This window comes from Anser brachyrhynchus, assembly GCF_964034855.1.
Source record: "Anser brachyrhynchus genome assembly, chromosome: 4".
Taxonomy (NCBI): domain Eukaryota; kingdom Metazoa; phylum Chordata; class Aves; order Anseriformes; family Anatidae; genus Anser; species Anser brachyrhynchus.
Window position 1 is genome coordinate 67,018,932 of NC_137698.1, and position 26,125 is coordinate 67,045,056.

Consider the following 26,125-nt stretch of genomic DNA (forward strand, 5'->3'; position numbering starts at 1 on the left):
AGGACAGTATTTTTTGTGTGACAAGCATTTTGATGTCTCAAGGTGTCGGTTTTTCAAGTGCTGCAGACACTCTTGATGCGGTTAGAAGCAGAAAAGACGCAAATGCATTGCAACTTAGCATAAAATGAAGACAGAAGGACGATGAGAAGAACCTTCAAGACAAGTCACTTCAGTGCAGTACTTGCAAACCAGTTGCTATTTTTACTGCCAGTTCTAAAGTTAATTTTTTTTCCAAAACACTTGAATGGAATATAAAGAGCAGTTCAAAGAGATGTGCTGAAGAATTTGTTCAAATTCTAAAATGCTCATTAATTATTGACTTTTCATAGAGATCTTATTTTCTTATCCTTCTGAAATGTAGAAGTAATTTAAAAATGTTGCTTTGCAATTAACTGGCAGAGTAAGGATATCCATTCTAATGGCATGCTGGGCTGAAAAAACAACTGCTTAGGACTGAGGAATATCTATGTAAAATTCCTTATTTTTGTCAAAGGACTTTTATCCTGAAAATACTGCCTCAAAATTTGAGTAAAAATAGTAGTTGCTGTCATTATTGAATGACTTTTCGTTGTTGTTCTGTCTGGTACATCTGAAACGGAGAAGGTCAGTTTGTTCGTGTATAGTTTCTGAGATAGGTTTACTTTTTAAACCTCTTAGAAGAAAGTCAGTAAATTGCTTTGGATCTGAATAATGCAACGTGTCAGTAAGAGGACAGAACGCAGTATCTCTGATACCCTGAAGTTTAGCAAGGTGGGTGCTGTCTGAGCAAGACTGGAATTCTAGGTTATTTTTTGGAAACTGATACATGTGAGGCTTTTCAGTAGGTGCATTTCCTACTAATAATGTTGAAAACTACTTACGTTACATGTCCCTTGGTCACAAATCCAGGCCTGGTCACCTTTTAACTGACTCTGCTCAGTACAGTGAGCAGATGTGTTATTGAAGTTCCTATATCATACAGTTCGTTCACTGAACATGTGCAGTGTGACATGTGAAAGTCCACCCCAAGATGGTGCTAGAGCTTTAATTAAAGTAATCGGAGTACCTTTATTCTGCTGAACTGTGTGAGGACATTTTAAGGTGTGAGCATGCTGCAGTTTGGAGCATTGGCTTTGCTTGCTTTGAACTATGAGGGAGGATCACCCTTCTGATGGCTGTTATCATAGGGGAGCGCTTAGGGGACCATGTCCTCCACTAGACAAGTCATACCTGGATTGTTGTTTCATGATGTCTCCCCTAGTTTGAATTTCTTAACTCTCAATTTTCTTTGGTTTTACATGCCAACATGCAAAATGTTTGTCCTTCCTGATGAATTCTAAGTGGTTAAGTAGTAAACATTTCTGTGCATCTGAGAAGGATGATTGTTGGATTTCTTTTTCAGAAAATTCATAAATACTTCACAACATCAGAGAATATAATCATCCTTCTGGAAAGGCGTATACTATCTGTCTTTAGAACACATAGAATTGTTTAGGAAAGAATTTTTAAATTAGTCAAGATGCTAAGAAGGATTTTAAATGAGATGTGTGTTTTAAAAAGTAAAACTGAGCTAGAACTGGTATCACTTTTTTTTTTCTGTGAGATATCGCCATAGGGTTTTATTATTTCCAACCAGTCAGTGTTTCTATACACTAATCTCATTTGTATTGGTTTAAGGGAATTTGTATTGACTCTGTATTGACCAAATCTGTTGGCTTACAAAATTTATACTAATCTGTGTTGTACTGAATTTGACAGACTGTTAAGCTGTATTTTATAACTTCAGGTACCATATAGAAAACCGAAGTGAATTTGTCTTGACAAGATAATCATCACAGAATAAAATAATGGCAATAAATCAATTCCTTTCTCCTTATGACTTTTGCAGTCCAGTAACATTCATGGTAACATGTATCTGCTTTGTTAGGTTACTGAAGCTGCTACCCTGAGTATAATAGTAATTTTCAATGAAGTTGACAAAGTTTTAATTATTCCAATGTTTATACCAGTTTTCTTAATACAGAATAAGTATATATCGAACTGGAAAAGTTCTTCGCAGGCGCTAAGTCTATATGGAAGTTATATTTAAAAGTTACTTCATCTCACGTGTGCTCCCAACAATAATGGGAGCACAGAGGGGCGAGGGGATTCTTTCGTCAGCAGCTTCTCTGAGAAGCCTGGGAAAGAAAGAAGTTTGTATATGCACATGTCTTGAGGAGAGAAGAAGGCACGCTGTTTCAGATACACAGCCATGGCCGTGAGAAAGCTAGAGAGGTCAGTTACGGAATGTCAACTTGGGTTTCATCACAAACTTTACTAGATTATGATTTTCATTAATGCAGAAGAACCATTTTCCCAAAAAACATAATTGGAGCCCATTATGAATTCTTATTTTAAGTAGAATTCTTATGAATTCTTATTTTAAGTAGTGGATATGGCAGAGTACCTAACAGGGAATTTCCAGGTGTCCCTTCTGCAGTTTGCCCTATGCAAAAAATCTCTTTTGCATGACTGTTGAAACACACTTTTAAAAGTTTCTCCCATTACATTGGGATACATACAGATAAGAATAGTTCAGCATCTTAAAGCTGAAGTACTGTGATTAAGCAGTAAGCACTGCTTACAAGGATACTAAGTCTATTCTGGCTTTGAAGTCAGCATTATTTGTTTACAGGTGATTAATGATAAGAACATTTTTTTTCAGAGACAAATCATCCTTTCTCTAAGAAAGAACTTTAATTTCAACGTAGCCCACTTTAGGATTAAGAATCTATAGTGGCTAGAATGTAGCCACTGTAGAGTTAAGTTATTTAACTCTTGTTTAACAGTTCAGCTGGTTTGGTAACCCACATTTAGGGATAGTGTGTTCATTTTAAGCCACTTCGAGCTGGTGGTTTGCCTCTCATCTAGAATTACTAAATAATACTTACTGTGATCTCTCTTAGGACATGGTTTGTAAAGTGGAGAATAATATCTCTGAAACCTGAGCCTGATTCTAGCTACATGATTTACCTTTCCTAATGCTGTTTTAGTAAAGATGACAGGAGTAAGAGAGTTGCAAGAAAGTATTTTTATCTCCTTGTTGGAGTGTTGTTGCTTACATATTGCTTGAAGTTGGATTTCTTTATATTGTCTGTCTTCTAAAGGGAATCAAACATTCCAAGATCACACATCTGTTGAAGATTACTCAGATTATGTATTCATAGCCCCAAAAGAGAAGGTAATAAAAACATTTTTTTTTCAGGTTGTTCCAACATCTTCGGTGTAAATCATTATGTATTCAAGTAAAAAGATAAAGATTTGCATCCTTTCTACTGAAAGTACCAAGAGCGTTGTTCAAATACGTTCTCTAATGTAATCTATCATATTTTATTGGAGGAAAATATCAAAATGCAAACTGGAGCCTTCTTTTATTCCTCAGAACTCTACGGGGATTGAACCCTCCAGGACAGATGTTATTTTGGTGGATTTATTTATTTATATATTTAGCAGTGATCTTGAGGGTGGGGATTTCTTTAGTCCTTTCTATCTCTTGAGTACCTCTTTTGGGAGTACTTTATTGGCAGAGATTCTTGGATTTACTTGGAAATTGGATACCTTTTTTAGCAAGTCCAAGTATAACAGTTATCATTTTCTATGCAAGTTCAAATAATAATTCTCCTGCTGAGCCTTAAAACCAGGTTCAGGTAACAGTGACAAGGCTGGCCAGCGATCAGCTTGCTTTTGCAAGACAGCACTAAATTGGCCAGATCATTTAATCTTGCTATTTATGAACATAGAGATAATGTTTTTTGCTTGTTTTGGTTTTAGACTTTGCGAAACTACTCAGCACGCTATATAGTGCTCAGCTTATTTTGGGTGCCCATATTTACAGGACTGTCCTGCTTCCCCACACAGGTATGTTGTTCTGAAGATCGATTAAAGCTGATGCAGGACATTAAGCACAAAAGGAACGCATCTGAATTTACCTGGGATTTTTTTCTTGAGTAATAAACTTGCAGACACAGCTTACAGTGGAGATAAACGAAGCGTTCCTCATGTAGATGAATAGTAGATCCAAGAATTTTGAGTTTAACTGGAAATTCCTCCGTGCAGTTAGCAAGGGAAACAGTAAGTTATTTGTCATGTATGTTTAATAAAATTTGTAACCTCAAGAAAATTTATGTACTATGGCAGTAACTGGAGGAAACTGTGGAGGAAATTTCAGGAGTTTGGGAGGCAGTGAAGATGCTTGTTTTTAGTTAGCCCTCTCTTCTTGTGTGCTCCTGTCCCCTTGACCATTGATTGGCAAGTTAGTCTGCTCTCATCCTGGAAGCAGTCTGAGGTGCTCTTAGTGCAGCTACTTTTTATTGAACATCAATTTAAGAAAGGCAAGCTTGTGACTCTCTTTTTCAGACTTCTACAAAAAATAAAAATCTGAGACGTATATACCTATAACCAGGTATACCATACCGTACCAAAATTTTAGAAAACGAAACCATAGACTTCCAGCTAGCTCTTTTCATCCTACAAAATATAGAAATAGATGTGTGGTTGCAGTGAATCACATCTTGTGTCTTATTCAGTTCACGTGGCTTAACAGCTGATTCATATGGAATAGCTACCTAATCCTTCGCTTGGTGACAGGCTGCACGCCAAGAAAACAAACCCGATGCACTACAATCAAAGTACATCTCGGTCTGGAGAGTCTGACCTGTTAAAAGAACGATTTGAAACTATGGATATATTGATTAACCTTAATTTCTAGATTGTTTGAACTCGTTCTGTGAAAGAAGTGTCAGAATTCTGCTCCAGATGATCCTGCATGAGCAGGGGTTTGGACCAGATGAACTCCATAGGTACTTTCAAACCTGCACAGTTCAGTGAGTCTCTGAAATGTGATGAAAACGTGAAAGTGAAACGAGGACTTGTTTCAAAAGTATAAGCTAGAAAGCACTTTAAAAAAAAAAAAAAAGAAAAAAAAAACATTTTTTTTTTTTGGTTGTTATACTGAAGTGTAATGCTTCTCTTTCCAAAAAGCTTAAAGAGGAACAAGGAACTTTCCTCATACCTTACAGGCCTCAAGTAACAAGTCATTTTTAGTAAATAATCCAGGGTACACAGTTCAAAGCTTCTGGAGGAAGGTATTAACTTAGGTTAAGCTAGAAGGGGGGGGGGGGGGGGGGGGGGGGGGGAAGCCACAACCTTTGCCTCATGAGTTGTGTAACCTGATGGAATTTTTCCATTTCTGCAGATAAGTTATGGTACATCAGATCTGGAAAGCTCATTCTAAATGAACTTTTTTTTCCCTTGACATGTTTTCTCCTTTTTTTGTCCAGAGTTTTTGGCTATTCCTTATGTACAAATCTGCAGAATTACGTGTGTATTTGCCTGGCATTTTTTGGATGGAAGTGTGAAAGCCGTAACTAGATGACATTACTTGGACTGCAGAACCAGTAGAAAAGCAAAATTCTGTTGATCTGTGCTATCCTCAGTTCTGTAGAATAACTACGTGAAATAATAGTGGTGCTAGAACATTTGTGATCAAATTCAGGGGAAAATAAAGGCATTAAATCCTTAGGACAGTGACTGTGTGGTGCTTGTTTGCAGCCTTCAGAAGTAATCTGCTAGCGGAGATAAAGGTCAGCAAGAATTAAAGTGGTAGGGCCTAATGTTCAACAGCTTCATCCTAAAAACTCTCAGAGCATTAGAAGCCAGAGTCCACTGCTACATAGGCAACAGTTTTTAGTGGACTCTAATTTCGTGTACATGATTATATTTTGTTTCTATTGTTCACAATTAATTACATTGATTATTTTGAATTTATAAAAGAATTTCTGAAGTAATTAAATTTACAGATTTAGTATCTTCTGGGAACTTTTTCTGCAGTTTTACAGGGGCGCAAACATACGTTCAAAAGCAACTTAGTTGCTGAAAGCGTGTCGTCTATGACTGCTCAGTTTGAAAAGCAGAGCATGTTAAAAATCTTTAAGTTTTGTCATTACCTATGCATGTGTCTATACACATGTTCGTATGCAATATTATATTGCAGTATTACATGCAGTATGTATAAATACTTTTATATTTACCTATAAACAGTGAGCTTTGCTTTTTTTTAATTGCTCTTATTCCTCATTATGCAGAGCTACATTAATTTGCCTCTGAACGTTGGTCTGTAAGCAAGACTATTAGAGAGCGTCCTATAACTGTAGCAGTCAGATTGACTGTTCTTTTCATGCTGGGTGAGTTCAGAAGCTTAATTTATCTATTAGCACAGTCGTTCCTGTGCCAGTAATATAACACCTCTCCTTTATGTAAGCCTTCCCTTGCCTCAGCTAGCTGATGAAAAGCCAAAAAGCACAGCTTTTGGTAGAACTGGATGTAAGTTAAAGCAGAGGAAAGAAATAGGATGTTTGAAAAAGTAGAATAGAATAAAAATGTGTGGAGGAGGATTTGAGCAAAATGTAAGTATGAATTTAAAAAAAAAACGACGCTGCCTTCTGTAGTTGGAATGAGAGCAAAGGGTTAGTGGAAATTTGGGTCAGTAGTTTAAATAATCTCACAGGTGATCATGAGATTTAAGCTTTTCATGTTGGAATTACAAAAGCAATCCTAATTAAGTGCTAAGACTTCCACATTGGAAAGTACTTTTAAGATACTCTAGTATTTTTCCTGTTTGGGGACTGTCTTTAAATTTAAACCTAAGCAAAGCACTTCAGGCAGATCACCTAATTTTGTGAAGGCAGTGCCTGAAATATCCTGCTTTCTGGCACTGGGATTGCTGCAACTACAACGCATTAACTTAAACAACGAAAAACTACGTTTAATAAATCACATATTCAGCCAAGAACATGGTCATATATAGAATAGTTGCTGTGGCATTTGCTTCATTGTCTGCAGCCTGTTTTTACATACTGCAGCAAGAGGTTGAGTAAGTGGTCTCTAGAGACTTGGCATTCTGCACAGTGCTGCCTTTTTTTTTTTTCCCTTTTAACCTAGCACTAGCTACATAGGAGTGCTATGCAGGACAGCATGCAGCGTGTCAGCTGACTCAAGTATTAGTTTCATGGTACGGGAGGAAATGAAGTGTTTGATACGAAAAGTTTTCCCTTCTTCAGTGTAATGGTGAGCATATCGTTGCTGTTTTGGGTTGATTTTTTTGATTTGACATGATGGTGTAGACTCCCTTCCTTAACTTATTTATATTGCTTAGGTTTTGAGCATTTGCTACAAGAGTCTGCTCAGTTAGAGGGTTCAGAGAGCTAGGCAAAAACAAGGCCAGCTCCTCCTCTGTTGCCCTTTTGCGGGGAGGAAGGGGGAGTCAGAAGTGATAAAGGTATAAACTGACAATTATTACAGCTACATAGGTTTGTCCATTTTACTATGCTGCTTAGCTCTTTCTAAATATGATTTCTGCTAGTAAATTTACTGATATAGAAGATATCTTCTAATGCTTAATATTGCTAAGTCATCCTCAGTTAAGTACGTGGCATAAAGTTTTATATTTAAGACTTCAGTGCAGCAATGCTGATGCAAACAGAAAATTGCTTTCTCACTTGACTGCAAATAATTAAAATTTAGAGGTTAGCATTAAGTCAGTGATTCAGTATATGATTTTTCAAGTGTGTTTCTGATGGATTTAAACAAGCTGGTTTCAAGCTGGTTGTATAATTTAATATTCCCTTTTCCATAAAATTTACTTGTGCTTTAACATCATATATTCACATTTCTTAGCAATTTCTAGCCAGTGGGCAGGAGAAAGAAGGAACTCCTCCTAGACCTTGGAAAAACAAAATCTGCCACGACAGTGACACAGCAAATCTTAAACTTCTTTTTATGCATTTCTTTACCTTGACGTGTTGTTTATGTTACTTCTGGAGAGTGTGCAAATTCCCTGACTATGTGCACACAAGAGCATGCTAAATTCAGGTGAGGTAGTTCTGTAGCAGGGTTTGTAGCAGTCTCAGTCTCCAGGTGGGATGGGGACAAGATGCTGGAGCTGTTATTTGGGAAAACTGTGTGTAGGGTACAAGAAGCTGCCCAAGTCTCCGTAGTTAGCACTCCCAGCTGTTGAGGTAATGGGAAGGGGGCTTCCCACGTCCTCCTCACGTGTTTCAGGTTGCCTTTTTGCTGTGATTCCAGCCTTCTGTTTGCAGTTGGAAAAGTGCAGTGTTATCTCCAAATGTGGCCCCTGCATATCGAAATAATAGCACAGTACTCACCTCACCTGGTTTTCCTTCCAAAAGGAATTAACATTCCAGGCTGTAGGCTGGTATTCAGTATTTCACTGACTGGCATGCAAGTTTAATTCTACTAGAATAGCGTGGTGTTTTCTCCAGTGGGACAGTTGGCAGCACACTGTCCTGCTTTATGCGAGTGTTTCTTTCAGTGTTTTGCTGCTCTCGTACTGCTGCTTTATCTAGAACTGCTCACAAGTGTAGGCAGATAGTAAAAGCAGAAAAATGCATGTGCAAATAGCATTGAAATTGGATTTAAAAGGAAACTTGAGTGTAAAGGTTTGTGTGGGAATAGAGGAGGAAAATAGAGGCTGATAAGGGAAGATGAATGAGCTATTTTTCCCTCTGTTCTCTGAAGCAAACAACACAATGTTTTAAAATAAGTAAAAATAAAAAATTGCGCATTGCAAACTGACAGAGCAATGGGATATGTTTTGTATGAAGATACTTCGGGAACTTTCCCTCTCTGTCCTTGCTAAATACCTTTTCATAGTGTTCTACTTTTCACCTTCACTCATGATTTTCTGTGTACTTTTTAACAGTGCCTTTCTCGCAGGTATAAATTGTGCAGCAAAAAGGGTCAGGCTTAGCTGTTTGAAATGTCTCAGTGATGAGCTGATTCTGGGACTTTTATCCGGAGACACTCAGCTAAACCAAGTGATACAGGGCAGTAAATATGATGATGTAGTTTGCAAAACCTTGGATATACGGTAATTTGTGACTTGCAGTTTGAATGTATTCACTAGTAGTGTGAATGTATTCACTTGTTTTGTGGAATCGTTTTTACGTCTGATTAATGTATTTACAGGAATGGATTTATACTTAGGAATAACTTTTCTTGCTTTTTAATGCGTAGTTACCGTGCAAAAACACATGGCTGCCAAGATATGTTTACTCTATCGATGTCTTTGTATAAAATGAATATTCTTTTATTTTTGGTAAGCTATATTTTCTGTTTTTTCCCTTTTTTTGTGGCTTTGTTTTTTGTTATTGTGCAGAGCTCTGGGATTGAAACTTTAGTGGAGGAGCTTTGCTCCAGACTGAAAGACCTTCAGAGTAAGCAAGGTAAGGAATAAATCTTGAAACTTTTGGGGCTGTATATTGTATTTACTAACTGTATACCCTTCTGAGATTTGGGAGAAGAGGGGATGGGCTGTTATTTCAGTAGCTATTCCTTTAGGCCATGCAATTTAAAAATACGCTGAATAATTTAATTCAAATAGTTTAAACAATTGTGTACTGGTATGCTTTATTTACCTAACAAATAGCCATTCACAAAGGGAATTCTTGTGAAAAGAAGTAACTGTTCAAAAGAAGTAACTGTCCAGCTAGGCATGCTTTTTTAGTAAATATTCCATATTCAGCATTGTCCCTTCCCACCAAAAGAAATTAAAATAAAGTGGGCTTGATTCTTTTCCTTTTGTATATATTGATATTTGCAAAGAATAGCTATTCTCGTGAAAATCATCCAAGTAGCTGTCACAGAGGTGTACTTAAAATCCCTGGTCTTTAGAGGAGTGGTAATGAGGATATTATGTTCCCAAGTGTATGGCAGGGAGCATAATATAAAATTATGTGTCCAATGGAAGTTCATTGCACTTAAATGTTTGTTCAGGCACAAAGCAGCAGCCTTTGGCACCTTACAGTAAAAATAATACGGGTCCAGTGTAGTATAGATAGCAATGAAGAATAAGTATTTGCCTGCTTAAAGCATAATTTTAGCTGTTTCAATTCCCTTTTTATGTTTTTAAACAGTAATCACTAGTCTCTCGCTATTTCATAGTGCTGTGATACTTGCTTGTTGAGCCAAGGTGATGCAGACCATTTATTTAGAAAAAAAAAAGTTGAATTTGTCTGCATCTTTCAGCATTTTTTTTATTTTTTATATTTTAATAGAAATAAAAATCAGTAGAGTCACCTCTCACATAGGAAATATGCTTTTATATCCACACAAAACACAGCAATTACTGCCAGGGTACTTTCTTTTGGTGAAATATTTGAGAAATTAGGTGTAACTATAAAAATGCTTAGTTAAAGAAATTGTGGTTTTGTGTTATATGTAGCAATGTAAGGAGGGGATAAGGATTTGAATATGAAATAACTAAAAAAAAAACTCCATAGGAAGTCTCCTAGTGGGGGCATTGTTAACCACGAGAAGGCCTGCTGCTAGCCTGTCATGTTTGAAATTTGTGGGGTTTAGCGAGACAACTGTGGAAAGCTTGAATCTTTGTTGATTTCTTGAGACTTCTGTATGCATAATACTCAGACCATGCTTTGTTCTGTTATTTATAGTGTTTTATGAAAAAAAGCTGCACATCCTTGTGCTTTTTGTTAAAGACTGTTATAAAATGCATTGGATTTTTGAATTTTTCTGTTAAGCATTTGGAATTTTTTTCCAAAACAGAGGAGAAGATTCACAAAAAATTAGAAGGCTCTTTGTCTCCTGAGACTGATTTATCTCCCACAGCAAAGGATCAAGTAGAAATGTATGTTGTTGTTATTATCTTAGACCATTCTCTCTTCTATCCTTTTACACCCATATTTTAAAACAGTGAAGTTAACTTAGTGGTAAATCTGGAGCTTTTTGGATATTAAGCAATACTTTTTTTTTTCCTGCTATCCTCTTTTGTTCATCTTAAATATTTAAGCATAAGCATTTAGTGTCATAGGCTAGTTTAATTTCTGGCAAGTCCTTACTACTTCATTTTGCTGCCTTCTTTTGGCTATATGCAGAACTCAAACCATATTGTATTTTGGTTTCCTTGAGACCAAGTCAGCTAGGCAAATTAAAAGCCCTTAAAATGGTATTAATTGACACATTTCAGGGAGAGAATCAGTTTTCTGTCTTCAGAACTCTGTCTTCTGTTGCCGAAATGGGAAACTGCAACTCTTTATAACCCTTAAATTCTTTATAACCAAAGTGGTCTCCTGGTTACCAAGTACCTGAGCCTGGTGTTCTTGTACCCAGGAGCTTTATCGTTGTCTTCTCTTGGAGATATGACTGTCTGTATCTTTTACTAATAAGCATTGCTAGCAGCAGTCTAGTCCAAGCGTTGCTGTATGGATGCTACTTCTTCAGGGAGCTGATTGTGCTGACGCTTAACTTGACTGACTTCTTGTTTTTAAAAACAATATTGAAATACATGAGAATTGGTATAAATCTCTTTACTGCCAAACACATGCTGCTTTCATGTGGCAGAAAAACATTTTTTAATCTGTTGGACAAAGCTGTGATGCATCTTAAACTACTGTATAACTATACTTTCTTGCAATAACTAAGACTTTTTTTAGAATTTGGAGCTTATTCTCTGTCTGTGCAAAACCATGTTGATGATTGATTTCTGCAGTAACTTTTTTTTTTTTTAATAACTGGAAGAACAAGCTATGTAGAAGCTAACAGTTCTTGTTTTACAAAGGAGAACTAACTGGCCACTGAAATTCAGAACTGAATTGACTGAGAATCAAAACTTCCTCATTTATACTTTAAACCGAACACACGTAAGACTGGTATAGCAAATTGCTATGTTATCTAATAAATTTGGAGTCAGGCCTTCACTGTTCTAAGCATTCACAATTTCTGTCTATGATGAAATTTAATACTTCCTAGAACTGGGATTGTTTTACTTTGCTGTGTATTTTTAATCATTTATAAGTACTTCTAAAGTTATCTTAATCTCCCCTTTGTTGTCATTCAAATAAACAGTGCTAAGAGTGGAATGTGTGTAAGTAGAACAAACTAGATTTTTTCGACAATCGTATTGGTAGTGATTTGATGTATTTTTACTTTCTAATTTTAATGCCTGTCTGAAGTTCAAAGATACGAATGTCACCTTTTTGTATTGCTTTCAGGTACTACGAAGCGTTTCCTCCTCTTTCTGAAAAGCCAGTTTGCCTGCAGGAAATTATGACTGTATGGAATAAATCCAAAGTATGCTCTTACTCTAGCTCCTCATCTTCATCCACTGCTCCACCAACTAGCACGGATACATCTTCTCCAAAGGACTGCAATAGTGAAAGCGAAGTAACGAAAGATAGAAGTAATAAAGTACCTGCCACTGTACATGAAAGAACCCAGCAGAAGAAAAGTAAAAATGAGAAAGAAAACAAGTTTAGTAACAATGCTGTTGAAGATAAGCCTGTTTTGTACAAAAAGCAAGTCCGACATAAGTCTGAGGGAAAGATGCGTCCTCGCTCCTGGTCTTCTGGATCCAGTGAGGCTGGCTCAAGTTCTAGTGGTAATCAAGGTGAATACAAGGCATCCATGAAATGTATAAAAGTAAGACATAAAACAAGAGAGGTTCGAAACAAAAAGGGGCGTAACGGGCAAAGCAGGCTTGCAGTGAAATCTGGTGAAAAGGCTGATAGAAAAGTCCACAGCGGAAGCAGTAGCAGCAGTAGCAGCGGGTCCATCAAACAGCTGTGCAAAAGAGGTAAAAGGCCATTAAAAGAAATTGGAAGAAAAGAAGCTGGCGGTAACGATGGAAAAGATTTGTATTTAGACAGCAGAAATGAAAAGGAATATAAAGAAGAACCCTTGTGGTATACTGAGCCGATCACAGAGTACTTTGTTCCTCTTAGCAGAAAAAGCAAGCTGGAGACTACGTACCGCAACCGAGAAGATATATGTGGCGTAACATCAGAGGCTGTAGAAGAGTTGTCTGAATCAGTGCATGGTCTTTGTATTAGCAACAATAATATTCATAAAACATACCTCGCAGCAGGTACTTTCATCGATGGTCACTTTGTAGAAATGCCTGCAGTTCTAAATGAGGATATTGACCTCGCTGGGACCTCAATTTGTTCTCAACCGGAGGACGACAAATATTTAGATGATGTTCATCTATCAGAACTAACACACTTCTATGAAGTGGATATTGATCAATCCATGTTGGATCCTGGTGCCTCAGATACGATGCAAGGGGAGAGTCGGATTTTAAATATGATTCGACAAAAGAGTAAAGAAAAAACTGATTTTGAGGCAGAATGTTGCATAGTGTTAGATGGAATGGAGTTGCAAGGGGAAAGTGCAATATGGACAGATTCGACCAGCTCTGTTGGTGCTGAAGGGTGGTTCTTGCAAGACCTTAGTAATTTAGCTCAATTTTGGGAGTGCTGTTCATCTTCTAGTTCTGGTGATGCAGATGGGGAAAGTTTCGGAGGAGATTCTCCTATCAGATTCTCCCCCATCTTAGACAGCACAATGCTTAATTCACACATGCTTGCTGGCAATCAAGAGCTCTTTTCAGATATTAATGAAGGGTCTGGTATAAACTCTTGTTTTTCAGTGTTTGAAGTGCAATGCAGTAACTCTGTTTTACCATTTTCTTTTGAAACACTCAACTTGGGAAATGAAAATGCAGATTCTAGTAGCACTGGTAATATTCTTGGGAAAACACAGTCTAGATTGCTAATATGGACCAAAAATAGTGCCTTTGATGAAAATGAACACTGTTCCAATCTTTCAACAAGAACTTGTAGTCCATGGTCACACTCAGAAGAAACACGTTCAGATAATGAGACTTTAAATATTCCGTATGAAGAATCCACGCAATTTAATGCAGAAGATATTAATTATGTAGTTCCTAGAGTGTCTTCAAGTTATGTAGATGAAGAAATTCTAGACTTTTTGCCAGAAGAAACCTGCCAGCAACAAGCTAGAACTTTAGGAGAAATGCCCACTTTGATTTTCAAAAAAAAATCTAAGCTAGAATCTGTCTGTGGTATTCAGCTAGAACAAAAAGCAGAAAGTAAAGACTATGAAACTACACAAGGGTGTAGTGAAAGCAGTCCACATGGAGATGGCTACAGCTCAGGGGTTATTAAAGATATTTGGACAAATATGACAGACAGAAATTCTGCAGCAATGGTAGAAATAGAAGGAATAGAAGATGAATTGTTTTCAACTGATGTAAATAACTATTGCTGCTGTTTGGATACAGAAGCAAAAGTTGAAACCCTCCAGGAGCCCAATAAAGCAGTGCAGAGATCAGAGTATCACCTTTGGGAAGGTCAAAAAGAGAATTTAGAGAAGAGAGCCTTTGTCTCAAATGATTTATCAAAAGTAGATGGTGGTGACTATACAACACCATCGAAACCTTGGGATGTTAACCAAGATAAAGAAAACTCTTTTATACTTGGTGGTGTGTACGGGGAGCTGAAAACATTTAACAGTGATGGAGAATGGGCGGTGGTGCCACCTAGTCACTCAAAAGGGAGCTTATTACAATGTGCAGCTTCTGATGTGGTGACGATAGCTGGTACAGATGTTTTTATGACTCCAGGTAACAGCTTTGCCCCTGGTCATAGGCAATTATGGAGGCCATTTGTATCATTTGAACAGAATGAGCAATCGAAGAGTGGAGATAATGGATTAAATAAGGGTTTCTCTTTTATCTTCCATGAAGACTTACTGGGAGCTTGTGGTAACTTTCAAGTTGAAGAACCAGGGCTTGAGTACTCATTCTCTTCCTTTGACCTGAACAATCCATTTTCTCAAGTTCTTCATGTAGAGTGTTCGTTTGAGCCAGAAGGAATTGCATCTTTCAGCCCTAGTTTTAAACCTAAGTCAATTCTGTGCTCTGATTCAGACAGTGAGGTTTTACACCCCAGGATATGTGGTGTTGATCGAACGCAGTACAGGGCTATACGGATTTCTCCGAGGACTCACTTTCGCCCAATTTCTGCATCTGAACTTTCTCCAGGTGGTGGAAGTGAGTCAGAATTTGAGTCAGAAAAAGATGAGGGAAGTATTGCTGTCCCTTCTCAAGTAGATGTGTTTGAGGATCCGCAAGCAGATCTCAAACCTCTGGAAGAAGATGCAGAAAAGGAAGGGCATTATTATGGAAAATCAGAGCTTGAATCTGGAAAATTCCTTCCCAGATTAAAAAAGTCTGGAATGGAGAAGAGTGCACAAACATCATTGGATTCCCAAGAAGAATCGGCTGGGATGTTGCCAGTAGGAAACCAAGATCCATGTTTAGAATGCAGTATGAAAGAATCCCTAGATGGGAGGGCGGTGGAGAGCTCTAAAGTAAACTGCAGAATAGTGGAGCCACGTGAGGAGACTAGCAGGTTTTGCAGTTGTAAAGCAGGGTGCCATTTCCCCACATACGAGGATAATCCTGTTTCTTCAGGAGAGCTTGAAGAGGTATGTGGATGTGTAAAATTATGGAATTTGCAGCTAACAGCTGATAACCAGCAGTTCATCATGTGACAGTTCAATTTAAATGATTGTAATTGTATAGCTCTCTAGAAAAATGTAGTTCTATAGAAACACAGGAGGTTCTGCCTGAACATCAGGAAACACTTTTTTGCTGTGAGGGTGACCAAGCAATGGCACGGGTTGCCCAGAGAGGTTGTGGAGCCTCCCTCCTTGGAGGTACTCAGAAGCCGTCTGGACATGGTCCTGGTCAACCTCCTCTTGGTGGCCCTGCTTCAGCAGGGGGGTTGGACACGATGGCCTCCAGAGGTCCCTTTGAACCTTGATCATTCTGTGGTTCTGTGAAAAAAATAACCATCTTCAGGAGTTACAGTGTCATCTTGCATACCTTTAGAAATATATGCATGTGTACACTCATGTGACTTTAAGATCTGTTTACCTTAGGTTATTTTTTCCTGATTTACATATGTTAAAATGTGCATAAATTTTGAATAGTGAGATATTACTGATTTTGATTCAAGTCTATTTTAAAATACTGAAGAGGAAAATATGAAATCAGTCTTTTCAATATGAATTTCAACATGAATTGTAATTACTTCCAAGTAGAAGACTATGGAGTTGAATTACTGCATGTAAACTTAGGCAAAGAAGGGTTTCTAGAAAGGTTTAATTAATCTGAAAAATAAAGTGTTCTCCTGTTGGTGTTAGACACAAAAAGAAACAAAACATGGATGCAAAAACGTACATTGCTACTGCAGCACTGTAAGGAGGCCTCAGTCCAACTAAGACTTAAGCTCAGAATTTTGTTTCAGGTCATTGTAGTCATAGGTTAAGTAACGATCAAGAGCAGAAACTCTTCCAGACGTAAATAGCCAAGTCTTTCTTGCTGTTCATTCCCTTTGCTCTTGAGGGGAAAATAATAATAATAATAAAAAAAAAATTGACCTGCAAAATCATTTCACTGAGTGGCCAGCTCAGAGAAATTGTCTGGTTAGTTAGTTGGATCTTACGTTCTCTTTTCCTCTTCAGTCTCTTCTTATGCGTACTTGGCAGTTGTAGCACCTCCATTGGGAAGGCATTCTTTTATGCTTCTAACTGGAGAGTTGTGCCTTGCTTGTGTTGTGCTGACTGTATGCTCCTCAATTACAAGTTCGAAATGCTAATTCATATATGGGAAAGCTAACCATTTTCTCGCTAAAACTAAAGCTAACCTTTTTGTTGAATGAAAACAGTTCCTTATTTTGCTTCTTCCCCATTTGTTTCTTCTTTCACTCACCTTTAAATTAATTACTATTACTGCTTCTCTTGCCAGTGTCAGTAAGCTGTTGTCTGCTGCTTGTACAAGAAAATCAAATAATTGTGGTGCCTGCTTCCCTGGAGTCTGGGGGTTTTCCGTGTTTGTGCCAGGCCTTGCAATAAAAGTCACCAAAAAACATGAGTAAACTTAGGCTGTATGTCAGAAGAGATTCTGGAACTTACCTTTTACTGGGCAAACAGAATCTAGCTTTATCATACAGTAGGACGTAATAAATGAATAAATGGTATAATGCACTTATCTGTGATAGTGAGAGACTGAAGTTCCTTCCAGCCTCTTCACAGATCTCCTTTCTGGTTGCTTGGTGCTCCACAAGGATGCTTATTCTCATCTTTTCTTCAACTGCTTACCCATACAAGAAAGTAGTACATTTCTGGTATAGGATAAGAAGTTTACAATGGTTTACAGAGTTTATAGTAGCTATAAGGCTTGAAAAAAACTTAATTACTGATTGCTGGTCAGAAATTTCCAGTATTCTGTTTTCCTTTGCTTCCCTACAACAAGAAGCAAGCCAACTGCTTCCCGTGTTCAGGTCACGTAATTTTATAGTAATTTTCATAGCTTCAAAATTAAAAGCTACTGCTAAGTACAAAGGGCCAACAACTATCTTGGCAGTCTGTACACCAATTTGGTTTGAAATTAAGCTCTTCCTAGGGGGCTTGAGGAGCTTCATTACAACTTAAACTCAGAAAGACTGGGTTAACCAGCCCTCCTGTATCTAGTGTGTCTCAAGAGGATGTGTATGCGCTCTGAGCTTTTCTAAGAGCCATTAGTGTGCATCTGAAGTTAATTGGCTTTTTGGTTTGAGAACGGTTATCTATGTTTATTTTTGGAGTTATATCTATTTGTAAAAGAGAAGCTTTATAAGCATTAAAACAATACATTCTAATGTGTTGGTTACGAAGTAAACTTTAGTCAGTAAAGATGATGACTCTTTTGTGCCCAGGAATGGGTGTCATACAATTAGATCTTCTACATGTGAACTTTCTGTAAGAAAAGTATTTTCAAGGGTGTTAAATTCAGTATAAAATATGTAGAATTAGAACAGTTTAGGAGAGGCATTCCTCTTTGACACCCCATATGTATATCCACAGGAAAAAGAGTTTTAACTTGAGCAGAGGCTTGAAGAGAACTGACTGATTAGTAGAGATCAATATTTGTAAATTCATTTTAAATGAGGCTTTCATGCTTTGTTCTATGGACTTCTGATAACACTTAAATGTATTGCTTTAACTCGCTGTTAACCAACAAAGTTTGAGTTGTGTTCTGAGATACGGGTTTCTCCAACGTTTTGCATAAGTAATGGACTTGAAAATACTAATGTAGACCACAGGGTAATAGTGGATGAGTATGTTTTGTGTCACATTAACTTGAATTATATACATGCTGTGTAAATATACATCTTAGAATACCTTCTATTTATAAGAATGTACGAGAATCATGTTGAGTTTCTTCCTCGTACCTTCTTTAGTAGCATACCTTCTTTAGTAGAGCACTTCTTCAGGATTATAGCGTGTTTTGCAGCAGGAATTTGGTGATAGAGAAGTTATTCAAAATTGAATTATATTTATAAGCCTTAAGATTTTAACTTAAAAGAAAATAAAAATGGGGGCGGAGGGTTGGGGGACACTGAGGTACAATCCTTTTTCTTCTAAGTAAATGCTCTTACCACTTAGCTCTGGAGTAGTGGGTAAGTATGCACTGTGGTCAAGTTAATGGTCTATAAATAATAATACTGAAACTCTTACCAATAAATGTTATATGGACTCTGGTCTAGTAGTTGTGCCTAAGAATGCTTATACTGCTGAGTCCTTGACATAGATAAAGGAACTTGTGGGTTCTGTTGGGATCATTACCAAATTTCTGAGGTCTGAACGTGCCAACGGTGCCTGTGGGGCTAGGAAATTTGACTGGCAAAGGCACTTAAGTGTTTATGGTTCTTGCGACTAAATTGGCGTGTTAGATTTGGTGAGGTGCTGTGTTTGACTGGAGTGATGTGATGCCAGTATCTAACTTCTGTAGGAAGGGCGGGTGGAAGAGGAAGGGAGGAGGGGTGCCTTACATACATTGGTTCTGAGAATAGTGTATGGGGTAACCTGCTGTAAACCACTACGGAGGTTCACAGGAGAATCAGGTGGAAAAGCACAGTCATCAATACACAAAGCAAAGTACTCCTTTGTAAAAGGGATAGTAATCGTGAGAAAGGATTGGTCCAGATAGTTCTGGTATGTGCAGATCATGGCAGATGATGAAAACAGCTACAGAGACTCTAGGCTCTAACTTTCTGATTAATAAGACATAATTTGTTGAGATTTTGAAAGATGAAAGTGTCTGGTAGGAGAGGGACCCTAAAAAGATGGAGTTCACAGTGTTGGTTTAAAAGTCATGATGAAAAAATAAGGTATGAAGTAAGCCAAAAAGGTAAAGATTTGGTCTTCCTCTAAGTCCTAGAAGTAAATCAGGCACAGAAAAATTTCTGAAGAAGGATTTTTGTGAGACACACAGTGCACGAGCTTGGAAAACTATGAAGTGGTAATGACAAAAAGGTCCTGTAATGCTTTTTTTGCTCATTGTTTGAATTATTGATGAAAAGACAATTGACCAAGCAAAAGAGAAATACAGATTATAAATTACACTGGTTTTGCTAGTTGTGGGAATATTCAGCTAAATATCCCAATGAGCAGCAACTAATTTGAAAACAACCTAGAAGAATACTTGTTTGAGAACACACAGAAGATAGAAAATGCAGAAAAGGCAAGCACATTTCCATCTTTTGTAAGAAGGAAAATGGAACACGGGTATTGTCAATGACTCTTAAGTTACCTGAATAAATGTTTTAACCAGTAAATGGCATGGATGCACCATTAAGTGTAGAAGTTATTAAGTATTGGCTTGACAAAAAGAGATTGTGCACTCAAAGTAACCGTCACTGGCTTACTGTTATTCTGAAAGTATTTCTAGTGGACAAGGGAGGTCATTAATTTTGTGGTCTGGGGAGTAAAAAACATGTTTATGAAGATCCCTGATGATATCAAACTTGGAAAGCCTACAGTTATACTGGAAGACAGGATTAGAATCAAAAGGCTGTTGAAATGGAGAAATGATCTGAAAAATAAAATGCAATCCAGCATGGACACATGAAAACTTCTGAAGAAAAAATAATCCTTTTCACAAACACAGCGTGAGGAGTGACAGGCAAGGAAATGATGCGAAACAGAAAAGCACCTTCAAGTGTATCATAAGCTGAGCGTAAATCAGCAATGACACAGTTTGCAGAAGACAGCAGCAACATTGTGATCTATAAATAGGAATGCCCTTCTGTAAGAGGGGAAGTAATTGCTCCTCTGTAGCTGGAACTAGCAAGCCCTCTGCTGGAGTCCCGTGCTCGGTTTTGATTACCTTCTTTCAAGCAAGATATCCTGAAGAGAGCAACACAAAGATCGCTGCTGCTGAAAACAGGGTGAAGGAACCAAGGTGGTTGTATCTCAAAGAAGAGAAACTTGAAAGCGTACCCAGTAGTCTTGCAGAAGCCATTCTCACAGTCACAGAAAAGGCGAAAGCTGTGCTTGTCCTGTAAGCTCTGGCAGACAGAGGAGGTGGATGTGATGGCCTTAAAGCACGGCAAGGGAGATTGCAAGACAGGAATTGTAACAAGAAAATGAGCTCCCTGTAAGGCTTAGTTGTTTTTAGGGAAGCAGTGTGAATTCTCTCTTGAAGAGACTTAGAGTGTAGGCAAATACCTGTTAGGCGTAGTGCATTGTAGTTGTTTCTGGCTTTGTGCAAGAGTAGAGACTAGATGACCTCCTGGCTTCCCTTACAGATGTGTTTTCAGTGAAATTCCAAAATGAGGTGACTGCCAGATAGGCTTTAAGGCTATAAAGTTTAGATCCTTTGACTACCTTCTAGAGCCAGATGTGTATTCCCTGAGTATATGCTGCGCTAAAATTTGGATCTGATCATTTAGAGTAGGACTCAGTGTGTTCATCGCTGCTGTGACTTCTAAATTATGTGTTTGTGTTCTCCCTAATTGTAAGGGATTGCAGAGCAGCTTCAAGGAAACTTCCACTTAAGGATTTTTTTCTGTACAGTTACTTACAGACTTCAGTTCTTCTGTTGTTGGTTATGAAACTGACAGTCATAACACCTCAAATAATGCTCAGATACTAATGGCGCTTTAGTGTTTGTTGTGTTCAGATTCTGCAACACTCTTGTCACTGCCTTGATCCTTGTCAGCATGCATTCTGAAACAGCAGAAATGTTTAATGCTGGTGTTGTCAAACCAGTATCTAAAGAAAGTGGTATCGGTCTTGAGGTGTTTAGATGAGAGTTGGAAAGAAAGGAATTTTAAATTTGGGTAGCAAAGTTTCTCCAAAAAACTGGAGAAAGAATAGTGGAAAAGCTTAAGCATTTTTTGTGTGTGTGTATTGATTTTGTTGTCCTGATTATTGAAGCAATTTAAATAATCTCAATTGTCCAATTTTGGCTCTGTGTAAACGAGGGAAATCTAGGGTCTGCTATTTCAGTCTAGTAATCAAGTGTCAATTCGGTGTACAAATTGAAAACATTTTGTGTATAGTGAGCTGTATTATGTTGATTAAAGCTACTGAAAAGATAATTTTCTTTAATGCACTGTTTTCATGTTTGGTATCTGTGCTTCTAAAATAATGCAAGCATTGCAAATGGTGACATAGCTTAGATTCTTCTAAAAACAAACAAACAAAAAAATGCCATAGATATCTTGCAGAACTCCACAGAAATAGTCAGCTAACTTGTTTCAGAGTCTACCCCTTTAACATGCTGTATATGTTCATATAACTGAGTATACGTATTTACATATATGAAAAAGTCTTAAACACAGGACATTTCATGAGCTTGGATTTCACAGTTGTTCAAATCTTCATTGCGTAGAAGTCTTAAAAAAAAAAGTGGTGAAAAATAGAATAAAAGAGGGTTGTGCTTTTGCATTGATAAATACAAACATTTGTTTACTTTGTGAAGTAGATGAATACAACTGCAGGGAGGGATGCAAAAATAGAGCTCAAAGGCACACAGTGTTTATGTTTAGATTTGTAACAGCGGGTTGAATTATATTTATGTTTACTTTTACATATGTATTTATGGAAAAGTAAAAATCTAGCTAAGGAAATCTTAGCTACCTGTCCTTTCCCTCTTCTTTTACATTGGTTTCTCAAAAAGAACTTGAGTTCCTTAGCAGCAATGTTTCTGTACTTGAGCAAAACATTTTATTTACGTGGAGCCAAACACTGAGATTCGGGGTTAGAATTGCTGTTTTACTAACTGCAACTACAGCCTTTAACCAGAAATATGGAAACAGAATTAAATGTACACGGTGCTTGGAAAGGACAAAGTTTTATCAGACAAAAATCAAGTGTGTTCTGTCTCACCTTGGTCTCAGTCTTGCTATTTGATTTGGAAAGGCACTGTATGTGCTGTTTCCTCCATTCATGAAGAGATGGAGGAAGCAATTTCGTGTAGAGAGTTGGCACTGTAGGAGAGAAATACCTGTTGAGGTAAAGGAGTGAGAATTTTGACAGTTGTTTAAGGCTGCAAGAAACAAAGATAGAAGGGACTGAAAAATCTATCTTGTATAGAGGGGAAGAAAAAACAGCTAGCAGCGTGATGGACAAAACGATCTAGCAAAGCTTCTCTTTTTGAAAGCCCTGAAGCTTAAAGTGCCGTTGAAGAGTACGAGAAGGCAGCTTGCCTTTGTTTCAAGGGCTTGAGCCAGATGGTCCTTTAAACTGCAAACCGCAGCTCTGAGATCAGGTTTTGATATACAAAAAAAAAAAAAAAAAAGCCTGGAAGAGTGGAACAGCAAAAAGATTGGCACAAAGGCAGGTGTGGGTGGGCAGAGGGATTATTTGATGCTTTGCATAAATTTCGCTTGAAGACTAAAGTTCTGTCCATGCAACTTTTCTAGCTAGCAGCTGACTAATCTGCCACGTGAACTTGCCAGGGAGCTTTGTCCCTAACTATAGGGAAGAACTTGTGATGGATGCAAGGAAATAAGCAAAAATTATTGCCTCTTCTGATATAAAATTGTTAGTTCAATTTTTTTTTCTGTTTCTTAACTAACATTTCCCCTCCTACAGGCTATTGATAAGATTTAAGTTGTTAAGCAAATCCTATGCCAGTTCTTGGGGGAGAAGAAAATGTGTTTCATACTCATAAATGCAAAGAAATTTGAGAAGTTGCAAAATAAAACATTTTTTTATTTGTTGTTTATTCCTGGCAGAAGAATAACAAATAACAAATTCCTAATGAACTACTTGTATGAGCAATCAAGCTCTTACCTGAGGAGAAATATTTTAGGAAATAGAAAAAGGGGGCGGGGGAGAGATGTATTTGGGGATTTGTGGTTGTCTTTTAAATTTGCAACATGAACTTCCCTTTTAAAGTATTTGTATGCATGAGGAGAGGGAAGGGGGGGAATCCCCAACCCACATCCCCTGGGGTTTTTCCTACACCTCTTTCCTTACCATTTCCATCCGTACGTCTGTCGTTCGTGTAACCCCACCTTGTACTGCAGGTGTGATAGAACCAGGTCTGTGGGTGGACCGTTGTAGGATTGGGTCATCTTCCTTGAATTCTAGTTTCATACTTTTAGACCTCGGCCTTCTCAGCTTTGGTAGTCACTGTAGTGACACTGTAGGTAGTCATACACCTAAATGCCCCTGTCAGAGGTATCCTAAAAAGGTGGCTGTGGTGTCCTGTAGGGAGAAGAGTTTCATTCCATCAGTGTCAGCATGCCAACAGCGCCACTCGAATGTGCTGCTTATCAGGCTGCCTGGTGGTCACCGCCGAAAAATTCGGCGTCAGATACCTCAGTTGCTTCCTGTAGTGGATATGGAACAAATGATGCAAGTAAAACAAGTAGCATAATAAAATGCTTCTCCTGGGATTCGTTCTGGTAGGCCCAGCTCGGCCAACAGAAGTGGTAACCGCGCCAGAGTGGCTTGCCCTTCTCGCCAGGGGGATGTAAGGTGGTGTGCTGCTGCGTGCTCGCAGGGCAGCTTCCTCGCCTGAGGAATTAGTTACTGCTCTCCGTGGCGGTCCTGCAAAGAAAGCAGCAGTATGCTAAAGCTGTGCAGAACAGTAATCTTCCTCAGCTGCCTTATTTCAAGCACATATGTGAGTGGGAGAGGTGAGGAAAAACCGCATCTGCTATAGGAAACGCCATTGATGGGGCAGGAAACAATCTTTCACTTCTCTGCCCGTTTTCCCCTTTATTCACTTGTATCCTTAGCACAACACTCAATTGCTATTCCACCACAATGCTAGTGATCAAATATCCTGCTTAAAACGGTCATCATCCACTACAATTAATAAAATCTCTCTTTCGTGTTAGCTGCTTTAGCCTGGCTAGGTTAGGGTTGTTTCACTGTAATCAGATCTTTGAAACAGCACGTAGCTGAAAAAACCAAAACTGATACTTGCCTTTATTGCTTTAGAAAGTGAATTTTGGATGTTTGCAATGAATAATAATTTTTTGTATACGAGAGGTTTCATTTGAAATTTTAGATGAAAGACCTTAGTGGATAGCCCTGCTGTTGTACGAAGTTCTTAGGAAGGTTTATTTGAGACACACAAAATGATGTGTTTTGAGGGTATTTTTCTTGTCTTTCAAACTCTTGCATAAATGATAGCAAACATTAAAATGATTTTGTTCCGCTGTTGGCTTAACTCTGTATGGGGAAGGGGACAGAAACAAATACAGGCAATGAAAGAAAAGGATTGAAGTTTGAGTTTCCACATGGAACTGTGCAATTCTGACCTCATTACTGCAAATGAGTAGAAGGTTGTGGCCAAAATTAAACAGGATTCAGAGGCAAGAGAAGCTTGCGTAACTATAACATAGAGTAGTTTTGGGAATTCCGAAGTCCTCAAGTGATTTTACATGTCCTTAACCAGAGGCTCTAAGCAAAGCCTCAGTTAGCCCATGTCTGGCTGTAACACAGAGGTAAGCCACCCAGCAGTCTTCTCTCAGAGCTGCAGCAAGACCAGGAGTGAAGCAGTCGTTGCAGTTGGTTTGGCCTTGTTGTCTTTGAGCTGTGGGTAAGAAAAGTAAAATAACTATGAACAGTTTTAGAGAGGAAAGACTGCAACTTGCAGTTTGTAATACTAGTAAAATTTGAGAATAACAGCTGTTTAGATGGGGTAGCTGGAAAACTTAAAACATTTCATAAAACACTAGAGGTGTATGTGTGAGAAGGAGGCATACGTTGAAAATGCAGTTTTAACAGAGAACGCCAAATTGGTATTTCGTATTTACTAGATAAGGGTGCTTCAGATCACAGAAATGTTCGTGATGACAGATGAGCAATTGTAGTAAACATCTCGGCAACTGTAGGGAAAAATGGTGTTCTTCAGTGATCGTACGGAGTAGACAGCAGCTCCTGCCCCCTGTCCCATCCCAAACAAAAAGGATTTGGTACTGGCTTTCTTTTTGTCTATGGTTTAATTTCCTCAGAAATTTTTTCTCTGGAGCTGGGGTTTGAGCTTTTGGACGGTGGTTCCAAAAGGAGAGTGTTGCGATAGGAAACCAGCATGGGGAATTTCGATATTCCTTATAGAAGAATTTCATTGGGGAAAAAAAAGTTACATCTGGCAGGCACTTCTGAGTACAGCACTCTTGAGTTGCTTGTTAGGTTTGAGAGGGACTTCTGTCTGTTAAAAATGTGTAAGTTCAGGTTCGGTAGGTTTGTAGTTCTGTGGTAGCTTAAAGGGGAGCAAAAGGAGGCTCCTTGGTTTTCCATACCGAAATGTTCTTGGGTTTACAGAGGAGGAGGCTGGACAGAGAGAGACTGTGTTGAAACTCCTTTGTCAACACTTTATAGGGGCTAGTAGCAGTGTAGTTTGTATGAATTGTTCCACCTAGCATCTATAGGGGATGCTACAAGCTGGCATAATCTATTGAAGGTCATTGGGGTTACCACAGATGCAGTCATAAAACCAGGAGCATGACTTCAGTATTTTAGCTACGTCCATTAATTTCACAAGGAAAAGGATCTGGTAAACTTAAATTAGCATTAAAATACAGCATGGGAAGACTACTTAGGCATAAAAAGGTAGATTAAAATAGATAAAAATGTGAGATTAAAATGTAAATAATTGTAAATAAAAACGTGAGCAGATTGAGACAATGTTTTAACAAAAATACAGATTATCAACTAGTTTTTCCTCATGTTGACATATTAATTCTCTAGATGATTTTTTTCTACTGCTTATGGTAATGGTACTGCTAATTCATCCTTCCAGAATTTAAGCATTAAATTTTGCTGCTTTCTGTTTACTTCCTTCTCTGTGTTGTTTTACACTGAACTATTTATCACGTTGGCTAATGCTGTTTCATTATGTCACTGTAATTTTCACCTCTTGGGTACCTGTGTGTTCTCACTAAGACCATAAAGTGTAGAGCTGGAAATCACGTTCTTG

The 26,125-nt window shown here is 38.0% G+C and overlaps 1 protein-coding gene across 4 annotated transcripts in view; it reads left to right on the top strand.

Moving 5' to 3' along the window:
• The window catches only part of KIAA0232, a 67,539-nt gene that overhangs the window by 35,394 nt on the left and 6,020 nt on the right, over positions 1-26,125 (top strand). For 3 of the 4 annotated variants that reach the window (XM_080591993.1, XM_080591994.1, XM_080591995.1), the window contains exons 4-6: positions 9,194-9,260; positions 10,600-10,681; positions 12,045-15,342. In XM_080591993.1, coding sequence (XP_080448119.1) covers positions 9,194-9,260; positions 10,600-10,681; positions 12,045-15,342 — 3,447 coding nt within the window. Of the gene's footprint in view, positions 1-3,876; positions 4,090-9,193; positions 9,261-10,599; positions 10,682-12,044; positions 15,343-26,125 lie in introns of all 4 variants that reach the window. The other variant, XM_080591996.1, reaches the window with a different exon arrangement.